This window comes from Acomys russatus, chromosome 8, assembly GCF_903995435.1.
Source record: "Acomys russatus chromosome 8, mAcoRus1.1, whole genome shotgun sequence".
In the NCBI taxonomy this organism is placed as follows: Eukaryota; Metazoa; Chordata; class Mammalia; order Rodentia; family Muridae; genus Acomys; species Acomys russatus.
This window is the reverse complement of record NC_067144.1, coordinates 51,849,745-51,862,945: the sequence shown is the minus strand read 5'-3', so window position 1 is coordinate 51,862,945 and position 13,201 is coordinate 51,849,745. Positions and strand designations below refer to the sequence as shown.

The 13,201-nt window shown below is 35.5% G+C and overlaps 1 protein-coding gene across 1 annotated transcript in view; it reads right to left on the bottom strand.

Moving 5' to 3' along the window:
• LOC127193008 (stathmin-like) overlaps positions 1–12,718 on the bottom strand; it is a 65,727-nt gene extending 53,009 nt beyond the window's left edge. The window contains 1 exon segment of the mRNA XM_051150367.1: positions 12,583–12,718. Within this exon segment, the coding sequence (XP_051006324.1) occupies positions 12,583–12,718 (136 nt within the window).
• Positions 12,719–13,201: the final 483 nt, after the last annotated feature.

Below are 13,201 nucleotides of genomic sequence, written 5' to 3'. Positions count from 1 at the left end.
TAATACTATTTGAACAATACATTAATGTTCTTTATCATTGTTCCCTGAATGACAGTTCTTTTACTTTTACCCTCTAATCTGGTTTCCCTGGAACTGGATTTTCACCACATATGAGTGAACAAAGAATGTGTCAGTATTGACTCTCCTGCAACATATTACATGATTATTTCCTATCTTTGTAGTATAGAGAAGGTTTCATCCAAACTGACATTTTTTATTTTTCTCTTGTTCCTTTGTGTTTCCTTTTATTCAGTAGTTAATATAATAGCTTAAGAGATAATATGTATGCCTGTCTTGCTTACAGTAACCAAGTATTGTGCCAGTGCTCTGCATCTTCAGTTCTTCTTTCATCATTGAACACTTGAAAAAAAAAAAAAAGGTAAAGTACTTGAATTTCCACAACATGACCCATATTCTGGCTGATGCTGTTTTGCTCATTTCTGATTTGTATGTAACACCTACTTATGTATGTATATTCTTTGCCTCTTGTGTTTTTTACTCCATTGAAATATATCTATTTCTTGTTCATAACTGTGCACCAAAAATTTGAATGCTGCATAATGTTGCATTTTAGCATCATGCCACTATTGCTTTATTAATCTTTCTCATGACAAGTATCAGATGTCTTCATTATTATAACTAACTCCTATGATCAGTTATGTACTTATCTTTGTTAAAATGTATTATTGATTTTTATTAGATATGGAAATAAACTGCCTGAACCTGTGTTATAAGATAGGACAAGTTTCATAGGTTAATGTGTCTCCCTTGATATGTAGAATTTATATGACCTAGAATTTATATGACCCTACGTATGACCGTTACCTTATTTATTTATTTATTCATTAATTTATTTAAATATTTAGTTTCCTGTGAGGAGTGCTGGCTACATTATTTTTGGTCAATGAATGTGTGACATGCCACCACTAGGAATCATTGATAATTTATTATTGCCCCTTCAACTCTTACATTTGTTAGCTTCTTTTTCTCTCTTATTTTAGATTAAAAACAATGGTACTTTTAAATGCTATTTATTGAATTGTGAAAATCAAGAAGGATATAAATTTTCTTAATTCCAGGAATTTCCTTTATTCCCAGTATGATTCTTATTTCACATATGCATAAAATAAGTACATGCCTTTCAAATATAGATAGATAGATAAATAATAGATAGATAGATGTGGATATGGATATAGATATAGATATAGATAGCTACTGGGTGATCCAATTACTCTTTTTATCTTGTATGACCCTCCGTTTCTTACACAATTCATTCTGTTAAAGAGGATCATAGAACAGGAGAGGTGTAATGGAGGTTACGAAGCACAGTCAGAGCAGAGGGGGAATATAGAGTATGATCACAAACAGTAAAGAAAATTTGAAAAGATGTCATACATTTTGACAAAGAACTTGTAAGATAAAGATGGAAGTAAGCTGGAGGCTTCCTTTTGGAGGAGTAGCTCCCACAGTATCTGAAGGTGCTGTGTAAACTGCCAATGGCAAAAACCAAAACAAAACAACAACAACAATAAAAACTATGAACTCCAACAATGACTTGCACAAGACAAGCCCATGGGTGAAATAGTGGCACATTTATCTTATAAGTAGCCAACAGCTGTTTAAATGCAATTAAGAATTGCTCGTTATGAGTAGACCTGCAGCTTTTGATATACGTTCAGACAAGTAAAAATGGCTGGTGAGATCACAAAATCAAAAGGAGAATGTACTACTGCCACTTTACTAAACTAATGCAATTTTTAGTTTTACTCTACATGCTTATTCATATCCCCAGAAAAGAATATCTTCCACCATTCCTCAAAGAAGCATCCTTTTGCAACAGGCAGAGATGATCAAAGAAATCCATAACTAGTCAAACATTTGACTGTGGGTTACTCAACCAAAACTGGTACATTTACAAGACAACACCTATACCAAAGGATCACAGAATGTATTAGAAGAGCAGAAAGAAAGGTTATAAAAAACCATAGGGCTAGGATATTTTCTGTGAGATAGTGTCTTCTATATACAGCAGAGACGCTACGCCCGTGGAATCTCAAGAATGTGCTCATCTGAATAAGACCTACACAATAGTAGTACCAGTAGATATGCCATCAGGGATAAAGAAAAATTCTCAAATAACATATATGGGAGAGAGAAAGAGAGAGATATGAAAGTTATAAGGAGATACCCTATAATGTGGCAATAATGTTCCTACTAGACAGGAAATACTGTGTCTGAAGTAGGTTATATATTTTGGAGTGGCTTTCTAGTGAGGTGTCATAGACCTCAATGGCCAAGAAACACTTAAAAATGCCAAACATCCTTAGTCATCATGGAAATGCAAATCAAGATGACCCTCAAATTCCATCTGATACCTATCAGAATGGTAAAGATCAAAACTTCAAGTGACAGCTCATACAGAGGAGAATGTAGAGCAAGGAGAACATTCCTCAATTGTTGATGGGAGTACGAACTTGTACAACCACTTTGGAAATCAATTTGGCACTTTCTTTTAAAATTGGGACTAGATCTACCTCAAGTTCTAGCTCATCCACTCCTGGGCATATATCCAAATGTCACTCCATCTATCACAAGGACACTTGCTCAACTATGTTCATAGCAGCTTTATTTGTTGTAGCCAGAAACTAGGAACAACCTAGATGTTACTCAACTGAAGAATAGATTTTTTTAAAAATGTGATATATTCACAAAATGGACTATTACTCCACTTATAAAAACAATAATATCATGAAATTTACAGCCAAATTGGATGGAATTAGAAAATGTTATCCTTAGTGAGGTAACTCTGACTCCAAAAGACAACATAGTATGTAGTCACTTATAAGTGGATATTAGCCATAAAGTACAGTATAACCGTGCTACAATCCACACACCCAAAGAATCTAAATAGCAAGGAAGACCCAAGGAGAGATGCTTGAATCCCACTGAAAAAAGAAAAATAGAATACACATTGCAGTTGATGGAAGAAGTGGACTGTTGTGAGAGGATTTGGGAGGAGAACAGGAATGATTAATTCAGGGGAGGGCTGAGGGAGAATGGACTGGGAAAGAAAACTTGAACTGGTTGGGAGGGGGAGATTTCTAGGATGAGCTAGAAACCTAGGACAATGGAGATTCCTATAAATCTATATGGATGACCCTAGGTAAGACTCCTAGCAATGGGGCATATGGAACCTGAAATGATCATTGCATTAAACCAGAAATGACTGACAATGGAGGTATTGGAGACCAACCCAGCCACAAAACCTTTGATCTTCAGTTTGTTATGCCCACAAGATATTCAGGGATCAATACGGAGCAGACTTTGAAGAAGTGGTCAATCTATGACTGGCCCAGCTTGAGAGCCATGCCATGAGAAAGAGCCCATCCCTGTTGGTCTTAATGTATTATGTTATACCATACCTCCTAATTCATTCTAAACACGTTCTATACTTGGGGACCTCACCAAACATATGGCGGCCAAACTGTGGGGGCTGTTCTCATTCAAACAACCACCATTGGGACAATAGGAAGAATCAAATGGATTAAAAGGGATTTATGGACAAGTCCAGTAGTCCAAAGGTATAAACTGAACATAAATTAAGTAGAACAGGAAATATTAAGAAGAATTAAATACCCATTACAGAAGCACATGAGTGTAAATTCCCAGAACATACATAAAATTCCTTAATACCTGTATGTGTCTGTAATCCCAAGGTTGCAAGGCTCAAGAAACCAGCATCACATGGCAATACTGGCCAATCTTGAAGAATACATGAGTTTCAGGATATGTGAAACTCCCTATCTCAAAATATAAGGAAAAACAGCTGAGAAAGCATCCATTCAAAAGTACGGAACTCCATATGTGCTTGTGTACCCATACACAAGTTTACAAACCCCCTACCACCATGCCTGCCATAAACACAATTGAGAAAGAAGAAAAGTGACAAGAAAGAAATGTGACCATCCCTAACGACGTGAGTCAATGAACCTTGGTTATTAATGAAACACACCATTAGACATAAATGTTAGGTTAGATAATGAGCTCCACTAGATAAAGAAGTAAATTGTGAGCTGGGCATGGTGGTGCATGCCTTAATCCCAGCTCTCAGAAGGAAAAGGCAGGAGGATCACTGTGAGTTCAAGGCCAGCCTGGTCTACAACAGAGAGACCTTATCGCAAAGAAGAAGAAGAAGAAGAAGAGAAGAAGAAGAAGAAGAAGAAGAAGAAGAAGAAGAAGAAGAAGAAGAAGAAGAAAAAGAAGAAGAAGAAGAAGAAGAAGAAGAAGAAGAAGAAGAAGAAGAAGGAAGAAGAAGAAGAAGAAGGAAGAAGAAGAAGAAGGAAGAAGAAGAAGAAGAAGGAAGAAGAAGAAGGAAGAAGAAGAAGAAGAAGGAAGAAGAAGAAGAAGAAGGAAGAAGAAGAAGAAGGAAGAAGAAGAAGAAGAAGGAAGAAGAAGAAGGAAGAAGAAGAAGAAGAAGAAGAAGAAGAAGAAGAAGGAAGAAGAAGAAGGAAGAAGAAGAAGAAGAAGAAGAAGAAGAAGAAGAAGAAGAAGAAGAAGAAGAAGAAGAAGAAGAAGAAGAAATTGTTTTTATTTCCGTAGTTGTTTACAAGTTAGAATTACCAACATATGGTAGAAACAAGAAATGTTTTGATGAAAACCCTGCAGAAGATTCAATCACTTGTACAGAACCATCGGAGGAGATGGTAAGCTAGGCAGGATCACAAGCTGTCCATATGTTGTTCATACTCATGAACAGGATTACAAAATGCAGTAAAAGTCCTGAAATGAAAGGAAACAGAAATGTAGACATTTCTTCCTGAAAACAATATAAAGACACCCATAGCCTCCATTCCATACCCACAGGTCGGAGAAATTTGGCAAAGCCTTCTCTGAAAGAAGTCCATCTTATTGTTAAATCAGGTAATTGGAGGATTGGCTTCTCCTGAAGAAGCAGGCAAGTGTTAAAGCATCATCCACTGAAGATGGGAGTCTCTGAGGCTTTGCTTAGTGTCCTAACTCAGAATATGGCTGTGTTCATTTATGGGCAATTTAGAACTTGAACTGTAAAAATAAAAATTCTCAGATCACAGACAAGTGGCACCTACCCCATGAACTCTGTGGACTGCTGATCAATTCATATTTATTTTTTGTGTTATAGTGGCACTTATTTTCTTCTGAGACAGGGTTTCTTTTCTTTTCTTTTTTTTCTTTTTTTGTTTTTGTTCGTTTGTCTGTTTGTTTTTGTTTTTCGAGACAGGGTTTCTATGTGTAGTCTTGACTGTCCTGGAATCACTTTGTAGACTAGTCTGGCCTTGAACTCACAGAGATCTGTTTGCCTCAGCCTCCTGAAGTGCTGTGACTAAAGGCATGCACACCACACCTGGCTATTAGTAGTACCTCTTAAAAAGGTTTTGCTTTGTTTTTTATTGAAAGTAGAGCTTTTCCAAAGGACATTGTCAATAGAACAAAACAATGGAACATAACGAGGAAAAGATCTTCACCAACCCTTTATCTGACAGAAGGCTAATATCCAAAGTATATAAAAATAACCCAAGGAACTAAACACCAACAAACCAAATAATCCAACTTAAAAATGAAATTCAGAGTTAAACAGAAAATTCTCAACAGAGGACTATCAAATGGCTCAACATCCTTTGTCATTATAGAAATTCAAATCAAATTGACTCTGAGACTCTATCTTTCACCTATCAGAATGACTAAGATCAAACACTCAAGTGACAGCACATGCTGGGGAGGATGAAGAGAAAGGGGAACATTTGTCCATTGCTGATGGGAGGGAACACTTGTACAACCATTTTGAAAATCAACCTGGCACTATCTCAGAAATTTGAGAGTAGCTCTACCAAAAGACCCAGCTATACCACTCCTGGGATATACTTGAAAGATGCTTCACCATACAGCAAAGACATTTGCTTAATCATGCTCATAGTGGCTTTACTCATAATAGCCAGAATCAGGGAATAACCTATGTTTCCTTCAATGAAGAATGGGTGAAGAAACGGTAGTACATCTACACAACCGAATATATTTCAGTTATTACAAACAGGGACATCATGAAATTTTCAGATAAATGGATGGATCTATAAAAGATAATCCTGAGTGAGGTAAATCAGACCCAAAAGGGACTCATGGTATATACTCATTTATAAGCAGATATTAGCCATGTAATACAGGTTAAATATACTGCAATCCACAATCCTAAAGAAGTAAAATAACAAGGAGGAACATAGGAAGGATGCTTAATTCTCGCTCAGAATGACAAATAGAATAGACACTGGAAGTGGTAGAAGAGTGGGAACATGACAGGAGCCTATCATTGATGTCCTTTGAAAGACTATACCTAGCAGGGGATTGAAGCAGATGCTGACACTCCCAGTCAAACTTTGGGAAGAGCCCAGGGAGACTTACAGAAGAGTGGGGGTGGGGGATAGAAGGACCTGAAGGAGAGCTCACAAGGAGACCAATGGAGCCAACAATCTGGGCCCAGGGAGGCCTTCAGAGACTGATTCCCCAAGTATCATGCATGGAGAGGACCTAGGCCCCCTTCTCAGATGTAGCCAATAGTCAGCTCAGTCTCCATGTGAGTCCCCTAGGAAGGGGAACCTATTCTTAGATCATTTGCCCCTGGCAGAACGGCCTTTTCAGGCCACAGAGGAAGAGGATGCAGGCAGTCCTGATGAGGTTTGATAGACTGGGTTCAGTTTGTAAGGTAGGAGGGCTCCTCCTCTCAGAGGAGTAGAAGAGGGATATTGGGAAAGAAGGAGAGAGGGTGGGACCAGGAGGAGATGAAAGAGGAGGCTATGAACCAGGTGTACAGTGAGTAGATTAATACATGTACATGTTCTCAGTTTCCTTTCCTGGCTGTCATGCCTGTCTTTGCAGCCATGCTTCCCAGACATGATGGGCATTATTCCTCTGTAATCGTAAGTCAAAATAAACTATTCCAATAAAAAAGAAGAAAGCAGAACTTTACATAAAATATATCATTTCTCCACACATCTCCATCCAGCAAAATTCACATCCTTCCTTCCTTTTTCTTTCTTTAAGAACATAAAGAGATATCGAAATTACACGATGATGATTATGATGATGATGCAATACAATAAGGTAAAATCAAAACAAAAAATCAGAATAGTACAAAATGAACAAACAGAATAAAAACAGTCAAAAAGTTCAAGAAACATAAAATGCAGATACACACAGGCTTTTATATATAGGAATCTCATAAAAACACAAAACTGGAGACCATAATATATATGCAAAGGACCTGTAAGGTTAAAAATCAAAAGCCCTGACAAAGAGAAGTAGTTTTTATATACATAAATATTTACATGTAAAGTAGTTTTATAAGTTTTTTAAAATGTACAAAGTGTCTGAAAATACTGTGACAACTTAACAGCACATAAATTATTCTGGAAGAAATGTTTTTTGCTTCAGTAATTTATTTTCTAAAATTAATATAGAATTCTCTTCTACCTATATGTCTTAAATTCTCTGAAAACTCAGATTCCTTAGAAAGATAAGCATTTTGTTAGATAATCACTATGTTGCCTTCAGGTTCTTAAGTTGTGCATTTTAATTAAATGTGACTTCTGGTAGCTGAGTTTCTCACATCAATCTGTAGACAAACAGAGCAGAAATACTAGCTAAAATCTTTAATTTATGACTGTATTGTAATTTGTGTTGCTTAAATTTAAATAAAGAAATATATTGTGTACAAAAATAAATTCTCAAAATGCAACTTTAAATTTTTTCTTACTCTACTAATCAAAAATGGTGAATTAGAATAATCTTCAAAATATTATAAATTAACAGAATGAAATTGTAATTACTTTAAAATTAGAACACTACAATGGCCTCAGCAACTATTTCTTTTTTTGCCCAAGAATATTATGATTTTGAATCTCTTTTGTCCTACATGACAAATATTCTAGAGATAATTACAACATGACATCATAATATTTTGTCATTCAAACAAAAGAATTGTATATAGCCTCTGAGATTCAGGTTATTAAAAATACACACTATTGTAAGGGACTTTGCAGTCTACAGGAAGGTTGTGCATTAAGAAAAAGGGCAATATTAAAAATTTGGCTGAAGTGATGACTCATAGCTTTAGAACACTGGCTGTTCTTCCAGAGGACCTGGGTTCATTCCCCAATACCCATATGGAAGCTCACAATTCCCTGAAACTCAAAATTCAAGGGACCTCATGCTCTCTTCTGTGTTCCACACACACATATATTTATCTCAGTGTAATCTTGTATCCTACTTTATGTAAATTCAACTTACTTATTTTTATTATTATGAATACACTCAGGATTGGCCCATAATTTGACTTGTGGCTATGACAAAAATATCTGACAGTGCAAATATAGGGGGAGGAAGAATATTTTGGCTCACAGTTTGAGAGTATTGTACATTATGACAAGAATTTCTCTAGGCAAGAACTTGAGGCATATAGTCACTTTGCATCTGCAGATACAAAGGAGCAGAGAGCAATGAAGGCTTGTGGAAAAGACTGTAAGCTTTGTCACAGGTAAAAGCGGGCTTTCCCTTTGGGCACCCCATGAATACCCTGTGATAGACTGAGTGGAGCCATCCTGGGCCTGAAATTCAGGAAGCAGAACTGGGGACTCCACCTGGACTGTTGTCTTTCTAATCGACCCTCAAGGGGAGAAGAAGACCGCCCTTCGCATGTGACACAGGCAGGCAGGGAGGAGAGAGCAGCAGGAGGTTCAGAGAGGGCTTGAGAGCATGTGGATCATCGAACAGGCTGGACCAGCACGCAGGCCAGAGACACCTAAGGACTGGTCCGTGGAGCTGATACCGGAAGGTTCACTCTTTTTTCCCCTTTAACCTTTTCTCCCTCTTGTGTAAGCTAGTTGGGTTGTATAATAAAGTTTAATTGTTAAGAAACAGAGCCTACAAAGGCTTGTTGTCAGATGTTTTCTCTTTTATAATTCATCCTAGGAACTAACCCATGAAATGACACTGCTTGCTTTTTGAGGTGGGTCTCGCCACTTGAATTTAGCTAATCTAAATAATCCTTTACATACATGCCCATAGGTAATTTGTTTTCCATGGTGACAATAAAACCCCAACACACTGACAAAAAGAGCTTTCAAAATATGATTTTACACATATATAAATGTGCATCCCTGTGGTGGTAAGAATATTTACACTGGTATATCATCATTCACAAATGTTCAGCATCAGACATTTTAACCTTCCTCAGCTAAGGCTGTGCAATATCACTTAATTCCAGGCTGATATGATAACTCAATTGGTAAACACAGTCGCCTTCAAGCCGGAAGACCTGAACTCAACCCTGGGACTTATATGATAAAAAATAGGTCTTCACACCCTACATGTGTGTCTTGCTATGAATGAGCTCATACGTACACAAGTGTGCATGCATACACACACAACTAACTAACCCACTGACTAGAATAAGGTTAAGCACTAATTGACCGTTATTTCCTTTTCCTTCACCAGACATTCCCCTTATTATTTCTGTTGCTATACGTACATTTTAAACATAACTTTGCTGGTATCATGCATCCTTTTTTATATAATTAACCCAGTATCTTCAAAATATCCATTTTTAAAAATAGAAAACAGCCCAAAGTCCATCTTTATAACTAATAACATGTGATTATATGTCTGTACAAAATATTGTGTATGCCATAATATGTCCAATAAGCACTTGGGTTTCCCAAATTAAACTGTTATTAATAAATGCACATGAAAAAATCATAATCTGTTTGAGAATCTACTTTCAATTACATATATAAATAAAGATATGCATATACAAATATGTATATATGCAGAACTAAGCTATGTAGATCATGTGTGAATTCTAGGCTCATTTTCAACATCCTCTTCAATGCTCATTACTTCTTATGGTTTTGAAAATAGCTATCTTAATGCATGCAGCATTTGCTTTGATAGATATTAAATATTCTCATTATGTCATATCTTCATTATCGCATTTCTCACAGAGTAATTGGAATGAAAATACTTTTATTCTTCTCTAATTTGTTTGTTACAGAACACTGGTGCCCACCGTTCTTGTTAATGTTGTTTGCAGACTATTATTCTCTTAGTTTCTCTTAGTTATCAATGCTTGTTTCATAGAAAAGGGGAAATGGCAAGGTTTAAAACTGCCTATTTGTAGTCTATTTTATAGTTCTACTTCACATATAAAGCAGTGAGTATTTTTCTATGTGACTTTTGGCATAAAAGGGAGACATGCTTCCCACTTACTGAAAGGATGAACAATTTTAATTATTGTTATACCAATCAATATTGATTAACTATGACTTGATCACCTGGATTTAATTAGTTTTCAGAATACTTATTTATCCAAAGGAATTAAGCTTCTGTCCAGTAAGTATAGTTAATTCATTCAGAATTTTAACTTAAATATCATAAAACTGTATGAAATGCACTGAGGCAAAGACCCCATAGATAATTTATTTAGCCAGCTAAAAATCTTCAAGTAGATTACCAATTTCATTTATTATTATAAGATTTATTGTGGTTGTGGTGTCTTTTCCCAGCAATAAGACATTGACTAAGCCACTTCTCTGGGGAAAAACAGTACATCAAAGTGGTTAAAATTATATTTGTTAATGTGACAAATCAGGAAGTGAGTCATGGAATTCCTTAGCAATATACATGTAATTACTGTTTTGCATTTTCTTCAAAGAATTTCATTGGAAATGGTGTTCTGATTCAAAGCAAGATGCTGTAGCACCAAAAATGTGTAATAATTTTGTTTTTAGATTTCTCAGACAAAATATAGTATATCAATATTATGTGTATAATCTGCACACATTTACACACACACATACTCACACATACATACATATATATATAAATATATGAGGAATTTGAAGGCAAGCAAGGGTAAGTGGAGGAGTACAAGAGAATAAATAGAAGAAAGAAATAGAGAGGTAAATTTACATAATCAGAGTTTAATTTCAAAAATTAATAAAATAATTCAAATATCTTTCTATGATTTCTCCCATCTGGAATTGTTTTTGAAATTTTTGTTTGCCCTCTTGTATCTATTAATTTGTCTCTGTTTACATAGTGTTCCTTGTTTTAATGCTTTTGTGTAGATATGAGACTTTCTCCAGTGTAACACTTCCTTTACAAGTAGATGACTATCTGGACTTACAGTTATTCCTCAGTTTTCACATGCTCAACACTCACATTGATATTAACTCTCACAACACTGACTGCAAGAGCTTAGTGTGTCCAAGGATGCAGTTTTATGCTACTTCTCCTCATTCTGTTAAAAGAGAGCAATGGAAGTCATTGATCTTATGAATTGATACTATATTACTAATTACTTAGGGCTTGTTGTCTTAAATCAATTTTTGGTCATGTTGAGCTAAAGTTTCAACATTAACATAGGAAAATATTATAGCAGATTGTTTTGTTTAACATTCAATTCATTACCATCAAAAGTGAATTAGCACTATTAAACAAACATAATAAACCAAGACTAACCAATTTCATTGCCACCTTTTACTATTTGAAAAAATAATCTTGGAAAACAAATCATTATTTGTGGAAAATATTTTTCTTTAAAAATAAAGTAAGAAGCCAGCATGTACATCTCAGGGTTTAAAGGGATGGTATTCATTTTCTTCAGGAATTTGCTTCGACACTCATCTTAGAGGAATCCTCATACACAAACGTGTGCACTGAATCCAATGTTATTTGAGGAAAGCCGCTTCCCTATGAGAATTTGATGGCCCATCTAAACTCCAGGGGATTTTATACCTCAGTAAACATCAATACAATGCAAATGATGATTTACTGGTTTCCTTTTATCTGTGATCTTTTATTCATTGCCTCATGTAGAGCAAATGTGAAATCCACTCTTTGTTCCACAAATACAGAGAAAGGGTGTAGAATTCTTATATCAAATTTTTTTAATGAGTTGGCAAGCATTCAACATTTTTTCTTTTCATTTCATGGCAAAACTCTCCTACTATTAAAAATTTATTGTAGAAAATATTTGTCCACAGGAAATGAATTTGATTTTTATTTTAGTATTACTTTTAGTATTTTCTTATATAAAAGTATTTTTGCTAATAAAATCAATGTGTTTTTTAAAGTTCAATTTTAGAGTGTTGGCACGCATAAATTCACCTTAAATTCTCTTCATGTAAGGTGTTATGGTGTGGTGAGTTTCAGAGAAGCAACAATTAAAGAAGGCAAACCAGGATTTATGGTACATGGTAGAATCTGCTGCTCTTAAATGTTAGGTTTTCTAACATCTAATTTTAGTTTTTCAGCCTAAACATGAGCTATACGACAAGGATAATTTCTCAGTTAGTGATATTCTTGCTTATCATAAAGCCAATGGGCTTCTAATGAAATCATCTGCTTCGTAGAATGGTCTCCTAGAAGATTCAACATCTCTCGGTGCCCACAGCAAACATATCCATTCCATACCAGGAAGACTGTTGTCTTGTTTTGAAGATGTCATGGTTGCAGTTCTTTGCTTTTGTTAAGGGATATAGATCTCTGATTTCTCACCACTCATTTCTTCTGCACTTTTCTCTGAGTGCGTACTAAAACGTAAATTCACACGATGGCACAGAGAAGCCAGGCAGACATCCTGAACTCTTAGAGCCCGCTGATCATTTTCATGTCCCAGCTTGTCCATACCCATTTCCCCTCAATCCTTCTTCATTTCTTTCATTTCACTTTCCCCCTATCTTGTTATTGGTAGCCATCTAGCTATAATCCAGTACTACCTGCAAAGAACTTTAGTAAACGGCTAATGTGGAATACACAGCTGATTACAAGCCCATAAGACAATGGCTTGGGTGAAAATACGTGGATTATTAATGAATTACACATGTCAATCATACTCTAAGCACTGACATTATGGTCATTGTTTCTCTGTTGTGAAGATAGCATGTGCCATTTACAGAAATATATGAAATAGTTATAAAAATTCTTGTTACTAAGTTAAAAGTTTTGTATTTGTTTAATTAGTGTAAAAAATTTGCTAGTTTGTATATACTATTTATTAAAACATACGTAAAAACTTTACAATGTTTTCTCTATGTTATTGTCAAATGTAGAATGTTAGACATGGTAATATAAAACATACTATCTCAATTTTCTTGTAGCAGTCCATAAGGAAAAA